Consider the following 12,978-nt stretch of genomic DNA (forward strand, 5'->3'; position numbering starts at 1 on the left):
CCATGCTGCTGCCACGCGTGTCACCTCTCGTTATGGGGGTTCCTAGACGTATCGGGGAGCGACCTCCATCCCCAGGGAGGTGCTGGGGGTCCTGTGTCTCCACGCTGGCCCTGGCAGCCCTGGGAGCTGGGGGGGATTGTCCCCAGGGGCTATTCCTGGCTCGGAGGCACCCTGGCACCTCCATGGTGCAGAGGGCTTATGCTGGTGGCAATGGGCAAGCGTGGGGGACACGGCCCCTGCTGCCTGGGGCGCAGCTCAGCAGAGATGGCAGCCAGGTCCTGCATGCAGAGCAGCACCTGCGGAGACAGGGACCTCGGTGCCGTGGCCATCCGGGGACGTGAACGAATGTCCCCGTGTCCGTCCCAGCCTCTCTGCCCAGGGGAAAGGGCTGCACTGACCATGTCCAGCTGGGCCTCGGTGTCCTCCAGGGCCACGTCCGTGGGGACCTCGAGCCGTGCGGTGGCGAGCTGGAAGAGGTTCAGCACTGCCAACTTGATCTGCCCCAGCAGCAGGGTCTTCTGGGTGGCTGTGCTCTGGACGTGGGCCCAGTGGGACTCCTGAGGGACAGAGCGACAGAGAGCCCTGGGCCCCCCCACCCCAGCCACTGCCCCACATCCCCTGCACCCCCCCCCCCCCCCCTGCTGGGAGAGGGGGACCTAGGAGTCCTGGCTGTGTATCCCCCCCATGCAGAGTTCCTGATGATGCTTTCTCCAGGCACATGGGGACCTCCAACCCAGCTTCCCACCACCACTATTTTGGGCATCTCCCCTCTGCAGCACGCTTGGGGTCCACACTGCTGCCCCTTTCCCTGAAGGGGGACCCCCACGTCCGTCCGTCCCCCTTACCCCTTGAAGCACGTCATAGCGGATGGCCTCCAGGCGTGCATGGAGCTGGGTCAGCTCATCCTTGGTGCACAGGAGCTTGCTGCCGGTTTCCTCGCGGTACCGCTGGAGCCGTGCCCAGCCCTGGGCCAGCTGCTCCTGCCCGGCTTCTGCCTGTTGTGCCAGGGCTGCCCGTGCCCCCGCCAGCGCCCCAAAATGGGCCAGCATGGCTGGGATATCCTGGAACTGGACAACAGGAGGGGGTTGAGAAGGTGCTGCCCTGGATGGGGCTGACCACCCTCCCCCCCCAAAAAAAAAAGGGGGACTTGGGGACATGGACGTGGCACCGCAGGATGGGGACCTGCGCGCTCACCTGCCCCATCCCGGCCAGCACGCTCCGCAGGTAGTCACCGAAGCCGCGGAGGCTCCGCAGGCGCCGGGCCAGGCGCTCCCTGTGCCGCAGCAGCCCCTCAAGCTCCCGGCGCAGGCGGGCGACCTCGGCACCCTGCCCCGCTGCCTGTGCCCGCTCCTCGTCTGCCCGCCGCAGCGCCCGCTCCCGCCTCGCCGCTGAAGCCTGCGGCATGGGGACGGAGTCAGAGGGGCCCCGACGGCCGGTCCGGTCCCGGGTCCCCGCCTTGGCACCTTGATGAAGGCGTCGAATTTGAGGACGACATCCCGGAACTCCTCTTTCCTCCGGCTCAGCTGCTGCCGGCGCTGTGCCAGGCACTCCATCCTCTGCCGAAATTCCTGCGGGACCGCAGAGCGCTGGGAGCGTTGTCCCATGTCGGCGCACCCGAGTTGGGGACGGGTGCCGGCGCTTGAACGGCTGGGGACGTGCCCACCAGCTCCTCATCTCCCATGGCACTCTGCAAGCCCCCAGGGAGGGGGCACACGGAGGGGCTGGGGGGTCCCCCCCTTACCTCCCGCTGGCTCTGCAGCTCCCGCTCCACCTCCGCCACCTCCCGCCGTTTCAGCAGCAAGCGCGTGGAAGGCAGCAGCGTGGCACCATCCTGCGTCGGCACCGTCCTGCCGCAGGTTGCGTGGAGTTCATCGTGGCTGGGGTCGGGGCGGGGGGAGAACCCGGGCAGGGGCACCCATCACTGTGGCATGGCCGGGGACCCCCAGGGACCACCACTGTCTGCTGGGGCTCAGCATGGGGGGGCTTGGCCCGCTCTCCCTTCACCCACCCTTCCTCCTCAGCCTCCCTCTGCTCAGAGACCCCCAGCGCCACTGTAGCATCCCAGGGAAAGAGAAGTCACGGCGCAACCTCAGCACCCACCCAGTGACACCCACCCTGGGGACCCAGCGACGGGAACATATAAACCGACAGACCACCGGGGACGGAGGACGTGTTGGCCTCGTTGCCGAGCCTTTGCTCGCCTCCAGCCAGCAACACCTGCCGTGGGAGCCAGGCAGGCGTCTGCCAGTCCCGCGGGGAGGACGGGGTGGGGGATCTCACTCACAGCAGCCGGAGCTTGTCCCGGAAAACCGTCCGCAAATACTCCTCCAGGTCGAAGGCCATCTTGCCGGTGCCTCCTGCTTGCCGAGAGGCCGGGACGTGGGGCGGCCGAGATGGCGGCAGCACAACACTGTTGCCAGGGGCAGCCGGAGGCTCCCACAGCTCCCTGGGATTTTCCCGGCATGGCTCCGAGCATCGCCCGTGATGGCGTGGTGCTGGGCACGGGGACTGCGCTGAGGCTCCTCGGGGGCCAGCTCGCAGGTCGGTCCCACTCGCAGCCCTCTAACCACACTCCATCCTCCCACCGGCGCTCCGGTCCCCCCCAAGCCCTCAGACCCCACTCCAGCCCCTCAGAAACCTCCGTTCAGGCTCCACACCCCTTCGGAGACCACCGCGCACAACCGGACCCCAACCCCTGCCCCCCCAAGTGCTCGGGTCCCCCCCCGCCCTGTACTCCCTCAGCTCTCCTCCATCTCGCACTGTTCTCACCCACGTCCCAGGGAGGGCTCAGACCCCACGGCTTCACCCACAGTGCAGAAGCTGCTCCACTCTGCGTGCCCCAGGAGTGCCTCCTTTCCCCTCCACATGCTCTCAGGTCCCCTTTGCTCCCCCTGCGTGCATGCTCACCTCCCCTCATTACCCTCCACGCACTCAGATCCCTTGTGCGCTCACTTCTCCATCGCCCTCTATGCACTCATTCACTCCCCACTTTACACAGGTTATTCCTGTTTCCCTCCAGCACGCTCGGAGCCCTCCACCCCCCTCTGACCTCTGTTCCACCCTGACCCCATCCTGCTCTGTTTGGCCATTCCCATCCATACCTGTCGATCCCCTCCCTCACCCTCCGATCCCCCCCGCTCTCCTCTGAACACACAGCTCCTCTCCGTGTGCCTTTTCAATCCCTCCCTTTACCCTCGCAGGGCGCTCAGACTTGACCTGTCCCTCCATGCCCTCCTGCACGCTCTGGCCCCTCTGTTATCCACCCTACGGTTCCCCTGCACAGGGGCCGTGATCCCCTCCCTGCAGATCCTGCTCCCCTCATCCCCTCCCTGTGTAAATTCCCTCCATGCTTTCCACACGGCCAGGGATCCCCCTCAAAACCACACCACAAGGTACAGGTTAACTCCCAAATTAGATATGGAGCAACACTGCAGAAGGACTTGGGGAAAAAATATTTATAAAAAACCAAACAAACCCAAACCAAAACAATTAAGCCTCCCTAGAGTCAGCATCACCCACCCATGTCCTGCCCACGCACCAGTTGTTTCTTCTGTTATGCTGGGACCAAAATGGCCCCACAGCGACTTTCTCCATCACACTCCCTGCAACCCCAGCACTGCTCATGGCGACTGAGCCAGAATCCCGTACCAGTACTGGAGTCCATCACAAGCATCAAGAGGAGCAGGCTACTGGGACCCACTTCCCGGAGCTCCGCCTGTGCTGGGTGCCCCCTTGTTAAAAAGGACACCTGAGACAGAGAGGAACATGAAGAGAGGGGGAAAAGAAATGGAGAAATGAGGCTGGGGAGGGACAGAATGAAAGCTGGGGAAGGGGTGAGTGGAGAGGGAAGCGGGGACGCTCCGACTGAACCAGCCTGCTGCAGGACACTAACAGCCTGCTCTCAGCCACGCGGCAATGAGGATGTGCTTGACACTGGGCATCCAGCTGGAGTTCTGGCCGTTTCCACAAGAAGGGATGGAAACTATGAGCCTCGTGTCTCTTCTCCCCTTGTCTCCTGTGGAGAGTCCCCGCCGTGCTGCTCGCCATCGTCACCTACACGGGGCACAGAGCAGCAGCATCTCAGCAAGAGCCAACAAGCCAGACAACAGGAATTCCTCCTTCCCTGGCAGCTTCTCCTGGACGACCCACAGCTTAGCACGAGAGCAGGCAGCTCCAGCCCCAAAACTCGTCCGTCAGGCAGGCACCAGGGCTCACCTTCCGTAAGGCAGTTGAGGTAAGCAGTCTGGACGCTGTTCCCATTGACCAGCGCCATCGCCTCGTGCTTGGTGGAACTGCTCATGGTCTCTTCTTCCCCCTTCCCCTCCTCGTCATCTTCTGAGTCCACCAGCACTAAGATATCACCCGAGTCCTGATTCCTGTGAACAGCAGAGCAAGCGGAGGTGGGCTGAAAGGCTGAGGATGGCCTGTCCTGACCCCTCCCTCCAGCCTGTGCCTCCCCTGGCTTTGAGAACCCTCTACTCCAAAATGACGAATTCTGATGGATTCTCCCAATCCTGCACTACGTTCAAAGAACAGCTGGTTTCAGACCCTGCTGGCAGCAACACCACCACTGGCATTCTGCGCTACTTCCCATTCATCTTCCAAAGTCCTCAACCACTAATATTCTAATGTACTAAACTGCACGAGCCCCTCCCAAGTGGAGTTATTTTCCCCTCCTGGACACATGGGGATATGAAGGCATTCAGAAAAGAGCCTTCCCACGCTGCAGCACCACAGCTTTGGGAACAGAACCAAGAGGGGCAAGGGAAGGGAGCGGGGCCAGGAGGGGTGTGAGCAGGAAGCAGAGAAGAAAGCCAGTGCACCTGAACCCCAAGAAGCCACTTGTTCACGTGCAGTTATCAGACATCCCCCCCGAGAGAGGAAGGACATGGGCAAACACCCACACAGAGCGGCAGAAGATCACCGTTTCCATTTACTCTAAGTCTTCAGGCTCACCTGCACCAAGGAGCAGCTCTCCCACACTAACGGGCGCCTTGCCAGCACCACCCCTGCGCATCCCAAAGCGACACCACTCCTGCTCCGATGCCAAGTGCTCTCCTCTCCCCCCATCCTCCTGCTTCCACACCCACGCCGAGTCTCACCCAGCCCCACCATCCATCCCCTTCCCGTGGGAAGCACAGCTCCCACGTAGGAACAGCTTTGCTCTGGGGATGGCTCCTGCCTCAGAGGTGGATTCCCTACCCTACAGGGAGATCACTTCTGTCAGGAGGCGGGCTAGCAAGGCCACGCGGGACTGGGCTGAGGAAAATCAACACTCACCTGAATGCAGCACCTGAATGGGAGAGAAGGGAAGGGAAAAGACAGCGTTAGAAACCGGCCCCAGAGCAGTCCCTTGGGCAGCACGCTGCTGGTTTTACTGTACCACCCCTGCCAATCCTGCCTGCAGTACGACGGTCTCCAGCAGCCACACATAGAGGCATGGATGCAAAGCTGACCGGCCCACGTACATACAACGAGAACACCAAAGAGGTCACAAGGAAAAGGGAGAAGGCCCAGCACAGCACAGCTCCCCAGAGAAGACGAGGGGAAGGTGCCTGAAGCACTCAGCTGGGGAATGGCCTTGCGTTTCCAACCCATCTGCCTCCAGAGTTTTGACCAGGAGCAGGATGAGGCCCAAGGGCTGGGGTGATTGTCACAGCACACCAGAAGGGTCTAGGTGGTTAGGGATAAAACCAGGCCACCCCAGGAAGGAGTAACCTCCTCCCTGTCTTGTGCAGAGGAGAGCTCCTACCTCTCAGGCACAAGAGGGGATTGTAGTACAAGACGATCCCGGTGACGGTGAGAATAGCCAGCAGGGACAGGACCACCACTGCACCCACGACCCCGACGATGTTCACCGGCTCTGTGGAGAGGAGACACAGGAGGCCAGCTTGTCAACGAGACATGGATGGATGAGGAAATCTCAGTGCCTGGTGCTGTCTCAGGTCCCATTTCCCATCACTGCAACAGTCCCACCAGCAAAAGGGGTGAGAGTTTCAGCATTCCTGCTTCATTGATATAGAAAGCACCACACTAAGGCCCCTGTTTTTGTGCCCATGTGCATTTAAGTGAAAGGAAATCAACCCCTGCCCATTGCACCGTGAGCAGCTTGGCCCTCGGAGGTGCACCTCTGCACTCACAACCCCCAGGAGGGACCAAGGATGCTCCTCTCTCAGGCCCATTACACTGAGGACAGGGGAATCAGGCCTTTTCAACCTGAGATGGAGGGAGCCAGTCCTGCATCTACACTTGCCGCAAGAGTATGGAACGCATCAACAGGGTAAGAGGGCTCTTGGTGGCAAATGGAGCCCCTTGGGGGCTCGCCAATTACCCCAAATGGCTGTGTCCCTGACTCCTCCTCAATCCCTGCTGCAGCAACCCCAGGCAGCCCCACTCACGCTTCACTGTCAGGCAGACGAACAACTCCCTCAGTCCCACGGGGTTCTGTGCCTTGCAGACGTAACAACCCCCGTCAGTGCCCTGGGAGCAGTTCCGGATGGTGAGCTGGGACACGTTGCCCTCCTGGGCGATGAGGTACCTCCCTCCGGATTGGATCTCCACCTCTGGCTGGGTGATGCCCCGCAGCCAGGTGAGCCTCGCTGCCGGGGTGCTCTCAGTCACACGGCAGGTCAGGGTCACGTTGTCACCCACAAAGCAGGTCTTTGGGGGCTCCGACTCCAGTGAAGGGATTTCTGAACAGCCCAAGAGGAAAAAAAAAGAAAAAGAAAAGAGTCAAGGAGGGAATGGAGGAGTTTAACATAACAAGCAATCAGCCATCTGACTGATTAATAATCATTAACAGAAGGAAGTCAGACAGGAGTGTGGGACTTGAGCGCTATGGGTTTGGCATTCAGCTCACTCACAAGACTTCAGCAGCCTTCCAAGGAGCAATCCGAGCAACTTTCACGTTGCTCAGTCCCTTTTTTGACACCTGTCTTTATATCCCCAGGGAGGAACAGTCAGAGGGTAGTCAGTGGGAAGACGGCAGAGAGGAGAAAGGCAGCCCAGGAATTTTCCTTGGGAGCAGCAGAGCTCACAACCCTTGGAGAATAAATACAGCTCAGGTTTTCAAAAGCCAGCCACTTTAGTCAGACCCCTTAGTTGCTTGAAGGGGGCCTGCGGGCAGGCACAACCCTTCTGCTATAAACCCAGCCTGGCCAAATTTAATCTCAAGATGAGCAAGGCACTAAAACCACCTCTTACTTTCACACAGGCACGAGTGCTTGCACAGGTGAAAAGCTTGATGCAGGGAGATTCGTCAGCCCCTGAAGATGTACCCAAAACACAACTAACTCACCTGCGACTGTGCCATGATGGATCTCAGCTGCAGGACTTCTGTGCCTTGTGCAGTCACCTTTGCACAAGCCAAGCCCTGCCACACTGCCTCATTAGGATTGCCCCCTGCGGCAAGTGCCGCCCCCTGCAAGCCTGGCTTGCCTGATCACTGCCTTAGGGCTTTAGAGGGCAGAGAATGAGTGGAGTGCCTGTCTGCCCCACCATTAGCAGGCTCGTTAATAGTTAATAAGGTAGGCAAGTCAACTCACTTATCTCCACAGTGCATGCAGGCTGCTCCTGCTTGACGACATGGCTCCCGACACACTTGAACACTTTGCGGTGGGAGAGGTGGGAGCTGTTCAGCGTTTCCACGTGGGTGTCCGAGGAGCTCGTGGAGCTGATGACCCAGCTTGAGTTCTCCAGATCGTGCCCCTCTTCTCTCCAGTGCAGGGTGGGGTGAGGGTATCCCCCAGGCCAGCTGCAAAACAGCTGCAGCATCAGCCCCGACGAGGAAGTCTCAGCCCAGCACTTTGGGGTTGAATGCGGTGGATCTATCAGCAAGAACAGCACATAGTTAGAAACATTTCCAAGTCACAGCTTTCGGTACCTCAGGGCTGGAACCCCCAGAAGTGCTTGTTTTTGCCATCATTCCCCTTAAAACTCTTCCTGCTTCCCCTGCCTATCTTGCTCCCTGACCTGTGTCCCACAGCCTCAGGGGAGCACAACTCTGAATGACAGTCAACATGGACCAAAAGCCGTAACAGCAACCACAGCCAAGCCTTGAGGGGCTAATGCACCGGGAGGAAAAAAATTATTGCCCCAGCTTTATCCAATGGAGAGAAGGTAAGCACCTAAAAACACAGCAGGAGAACAAAATCTCCATGCTGCCCTTGGCAATTCATCACAGTACAGGTCCTCATGCCTCAGATGCAAGGGGGTGACACTGATTCACACTACTTAAGAACAAGGCTCTGCCTCTCCATGTTGCTGATACAAGCGCTCGGATTTCCCAAGGGAACACGGAAAGCATGAGGGCTCTTGCCAAGGGACAAGTAACCAGCTTCTCAGAGCCACCAGCTCAAAGCTGGAGCACTTCCCCAGCAAGCCCAGCACGTCATTGGAGGAGGAGGCTGTTCCCAGCACACAAGATTCTCTCTCCACAGGGAATCTGGGTGACTCCAGCTCGCAGCGTCAGGGCCACAGACACGTGCCACTGAAGCCAAACCAATCCTGCTCCACGGGGCCAGACAGTATCACTCAACCACACACCACGGTCTGTGTCTGCACCACACCTCAGCATGGGGGACAAACTCCAGCAAAGAACATAGGTAGGGTAAGTCACTACTGGCCTCCTGCCAGGGCTGATCACTTGGTAACCGCCACAACTATGTTTGTTACTTAAATACAGAAACAACTACACGATAGCAGGAATGGGTCAGAAGTCAATAGAAACCCAAGAGCAATCTCTTTGGGCAGAGTGGGTCTCACGTTTCATGCAGTATGATGCCGTATGAGTTCCTGCCTCTCTCCCATCAGCTGGCTTCACACACACACCCGTGCACAGATAGACACACGTGTTTGCCTAACAGCCATAGGGATTCTGGAGTCCGATCCAGGCAGAATTAACACACTGTACCCTTGTGGCTGGCTTGCCTAATGCAAAACTGAACAAGACCCCACCAGGAGATCAGATGCTGCCAAAGCAAGCCCCACACAAGAGGTGTCAGAGGGATAGCCTGATGTTTATTTTGCAGAGCATTTATTCAAGTGACTTTCAAATGACATGAGTTTAAAAAAAAATGACGGCAAAACTCCAGGTGTGCGACAAGAACATAGTTTCTTGGGGCTTGGCTTTCCAGGAATTATATGCACGCATCTCGTATGATCTTTGAAACCATCCAGCTCTGGCAAGAAAGTTCTCTATAACACTTCCTCTGTCCCAGCTCTGGGAAGGTCTCACAACCAATCCCAAAACCTGGCTGTGGTTAATAAAAGCAACCTGTCAGCCTGAATCACCAGAAACTGCCCCATGTCAAGAGGCAGACGCAACCCTTCCAGGACATCCAGCCAGAGAGCTGCACTTTTTGTGCTGGTTCCAGGAACCTGCCTCCTGAAGCCATCAGCTTTACACCCTGAACTCCCAGGCTCTCCCAGTACAACTCTACTCTTCCGTCCAAATGCTAACAGAGATCTCTTTCCAAAATGTTAACACACCAAGACCCTAAAAACTTCCAATCCCCCCCAACCAAAAAAAAGACTCACAAAACACCAGCAAAAAGGACCTCATGCCCACAGAAGAGCCAACAGCAGCTTTTATCAAATTGCAGACAAACATACCAAGAAATCACTTGGAGGTGTGCAATTGCACGCTTCTTCATACCATGTGCTTCCTATCCAAACCAAACACAGAACAGCAGCTCAAGGCCGGGCTGCACCTTTGTTATGTTGCTAGAATGTTTACTCTACTGCTTATGTTTTTTTTAAAATGCAGTTTTAAGCAAAGAGAACTTTTTGGTACAAGCCACGAGGTGGGTTGAAGACTGTCAATTGGTAACTCCCACATGAAGCCCACAGATCCTGGGTGGCTCTTTTACAGCGGTGCCAAGTCTGTGTCTGAGAGGTTCAGTCTGGGCTAAGCTGGTCCAGTAACAGTGAAGTGTGAAAAATCAGGGCCTGCGCTTCTAGTCTGAGGTTGAGAAGCTTCAGGTTCTGGCCTTTGCTGATGCTTCTTCTGCTGATCTAAAGCACCACCAGAAGTACCTCTCTCACCTATTTTAAGGGCACGGCACTGTCCCATATCACCTTTGTAACCTTTGGAAATTAATTGACACATTATTTCCATGCTAATAAATGAAGTTCAGAGTGCAGCACCAACACTTGGCATGCCATAGATATCTTTTGCTCACGAGTGTTTCACACCAATGCTTCAGATTTAGGTCTCCCCCCTCCTAAGCCCTGCGTCTACATATATATTCTCTGAAGCAGCCTGGGGTTCGATTCCTTCACTCCAGCTCTCCTTGACCCTCCAAACCCCATCTACAGGTTCCTTGCCTCAGGAAGGGAATTTTTACTTGTGTGACCTTACAGAGATTTAATCTGCACAAAACAGGTACAACAGCACGAACCCTTCACCAAACACCTAGGAGGAAGGAACACCCTGAATGCAAACAGAAAACAGGTCTCATGCATGGTAGGTGTTGACAGAAAGACCAGCAGGAAAGGAAGGGGCCAACAGACCAGAGTGTCACTGAAATAGGCAAACTGGCAGCAGCCTTTCCCTCTTCTCAATCCTATAAACATGGGTTTGGCTGGCATAAAGGACAGCAGGTCACAGCCTAGGTGTGAGGGGCCAGAGCCTACATCACATCTGATTCGACTTGGTGAAGGGGCCAAGAGCGGTACCAGCCATAGGACCTGCAGTCCCTGCTAATCTGGAGGTGGCTGCTCCCACAAAACAGATGAGGCATCTGGGCAAGATAACGGTTCCCCGGCAGAAGCAGGAAGGACCTGCGGCAGTGGTGTGTAAAGCAAGCGACTTGAGTGCTCTCCAGCCCGATGTTCCACCTGTGCTGTGAAGATTTCTAAGAGAATGAATAAATGAAATAGGGATGGAAATGGGAGAGAGCACTGAAAGACACAACAGGACAAAAAGGCTGAAAGAATAGCCTGTGCTGGTAATGACAGGCATGCTCCCAGGACAGTGCTCCTAGCAGTAAATTTGAGGAATGTGGCGTTTCCATTAAACTGGAAGGCTGCACAGTAAGACTTGGCACAGACAACTCGTCAGCTGAGGACCCTCCATCCTCTCACCAAGACGGCAACAAGGAATGGCACAGCACATCTATTTCAAACATGTATTTCAATCAAGGGAAAAAAAAAGAGAGCAGGCAGCAGCCCCCACCCTAAGATTTATGAAGGCTCAAGTCAGCCAGATGCTGAGGCAAAGGGCCACCCTGGAACAGCTACAGGATATGAAAGATCTGACCAAAAACTAGTTTATCATCACCAGTGAAGAAGGATTTGAAGAGACATAGTGAGGACTTGACAGCTGGCATTTCATCCTCTGCATCGCAAACAACCGATCCTTGACAGACCATTTAGACACGTCTTGGTGCTCGTGAGTGAATGTGTAATTAAGTAGTATCAGCCTGCTCACAGATTTTGCATCATAAGACCACCTTGCTGTTTTTTACATTACTTTTCCACCAGTGCCAGATGAATCTGGGGACTTGTGAGACTGAGGGGAGGAAATTCACGGATGCGGGACAGACTTACTGGCTACCAGGAGCCGGACCCTGTGCTCATGGTCCGTCTTGTTCAGCACTTCCTTGCAAGTGTAGTTGCCTTCGTCCTGCACACGCAGCTCCGTGATGCGCAGAGAGCTGTTGTCAACCAGGGAGAAACGGACGTCCGGGGGGAAGGTGACCCTTGAGGAGAAGAGTGGGGGGAAAGAGTGTGGATCCCCTTGAAACCAGACCACCTCGGTTGCTTCTTTGGAGACATTTCGGCATAAAAGGAGGATGCTTCCTCCAACCTTCCCAAAGACCACTTCTTCTGTTCCTGCAAAACAGAACAGACAGTGTTAGGGATGTAGGGAACCGGCAAAGCCCTCTTCTGTCAGCAAAGACCCAGACATCTGATATATATCAACCCTCTGGGGTCCTTGTTAGTGGGCTACTGTCAAAGGATCTCCGAGATGCATTTGGCGACTAAAAACGTTTGAGTGTCGGCGCGCAATCAGGAAGAGGAACGCAGCTTAAAAGGCTCAAGAAGAAAGCAAGGACAGGCTATTTCTGCCCGAGAGAGGAGGGCAACAAACAAGTGACCTGAAGGAGCCAGAGGAGAGCGGTGTTAGAGCACTAACGACGTGGGGTCACTGCAACGCCCACGCTCAGCCAACGTTTTGCTGGACCACTTGCCCCAGTAGCCCCATCCCCACACCGCTCAGGAGGGCGCACGGTACCGAAAAAAGAGACCAAAACCGCCTGGGTATCGGCAGCCGTCGAGGAAGATGACACAACTGTCGATATCCCCCTTTCGCCTTTTTCCTACTTTCCCCTTCCTGCCAAATGGCACCTGGACCCTACAGCCAGCTCGAGGGTCCGCAGGAGTCCCCGCTTCTACCAGCCCCCTCAGCCTCTGCCCTGCTTGTTTTCAAAGGGGAACGTGTTACTTTCAACACACAAAAAAAATTACTTTAAAAAAAAAAAAAAATCGGCGTTAGGGCCCACTGGGGAGCTCCCCTCAGGAGCACGGCGGACTGAGGTACGGCTCTAACAGTCGCCCACACACGGTGGCCGCTTCCCTCCCCTCAGCCCCCGCTACCTGCGGCGTCCCGGCGCTGCACCAGCCTCCAGACGCAGAGGGCGAGGAAGAACCGGGCCGGCGGCGTCCCGCCGGGAAACCGCATCGCTGTGTGCTGCCGCCAGAGCCTCCCGCCTCGGGGAGGCGGCGCTGCCTCGCCTCCGCCCCGGCGAACGGGCAGGGGAGGGCCGGCGGGCCCGTCCTGCCCCGCTGCCCGCTCGCTGGGGCCCGTGAAGGGGGTCGGGTATCCATCCCCACCGCCTCAGACCCGCCATCTTGAGCGCCCGCCATCTTGGGCGCCCCCCCGACCCCGCCCGCCATCTTGCCCCCCCCCCCCCCCCGCCATCTTGGGCAGCCCCCTCAGAGCGGCCCGAAGCCAGTTTCCCTGCCCGGGCAAGC

At 57.1% G+C, this 12,978-nt stretch overlaps 3 protein-coding genes across 4 annotated transcripts in view; 1 reads left to right on the top strand and 2 right to left on the bottom strand.

Moving 5' to 3' along the window:
• Window positions 1-12,978, top strand: part of SUDS3 (SDS3 homolog, SIN3A corepressor complex component) — a 253,181-nt gene that overhangs the window by 106,935 nt on the left and 133,268 nt on the right. The gene's annotated exons all lie outside the window — the stretch shown is intronic.
• CFAP73 (cilia and flagella associated protein 73) lies at window positions 150-2,577 on the bottom strand. The gene is given in 9 exon segments (XM_049805547.1): window positions 150-296; window positions 399-557; window positions 846-1,067; window positions 1,195-1,395; window positions 1,464-1,568; window positions 1,742-1,873; window positions 1,876-1,959; window positions 2,285-2,364; window positions 2,367-2,577. Coding segments are annotated over 9 exon segments (1,341 nt in total).
• On the bottom strand, window positions 3,500-12,846 carry VSIG10 (V-set and immunoglobulin domain containing 10). Of its 2 annotated transcripts, XR_007506697.1 has the most exons (9): window positions 12,601-12,846; window positions 11,551-11,835; window positions 7,545-7,826; window positions 6,399-6,692; window positions 5,753-5,863; window positions 5,281-5,293; window positions 4,216-4,376; window positions 3,893-4,053; window positions 3,500-3,748 (listed from the first exon to the last, which is right to left on the bottom strand). XR_007506697.1 is itself a non-coding variant. In XM_049805546.1 (8 exons), the coding sequence occupies exons 1-8, from the start codon at window positions 12,683-12,685 to the stop codon at window positions 3,983-3,985; spliced, it is 1,302 nt and encodes a 433-aa protein (XP_049661503.1). In that variant the 5' UTR covers window positions 12,686-12,846; the 3' UTR covers window positions 3,500-3,982. The 2 variants fall into 2 exon arrangements, 1 of the variants encoding a protein (XP_049661503.1); XM_049805546.1 differs by having other exon boundaries at window positions 3,500-4,053.

The sequence above is a fragment of the Accipiter gentilis genome, chromosome 7 (assembly GCF_929443795.1).
Source record: "Accipiter gentilis chromosome 7, bAccGen1.1, whole genome shotgun sequence".
Taxonomy (NCBI): Eukaryota; Metazoa; Chordata; class Aves; order Accipitriformes; family Accipitridae; genus Astur; species Astur gentilis.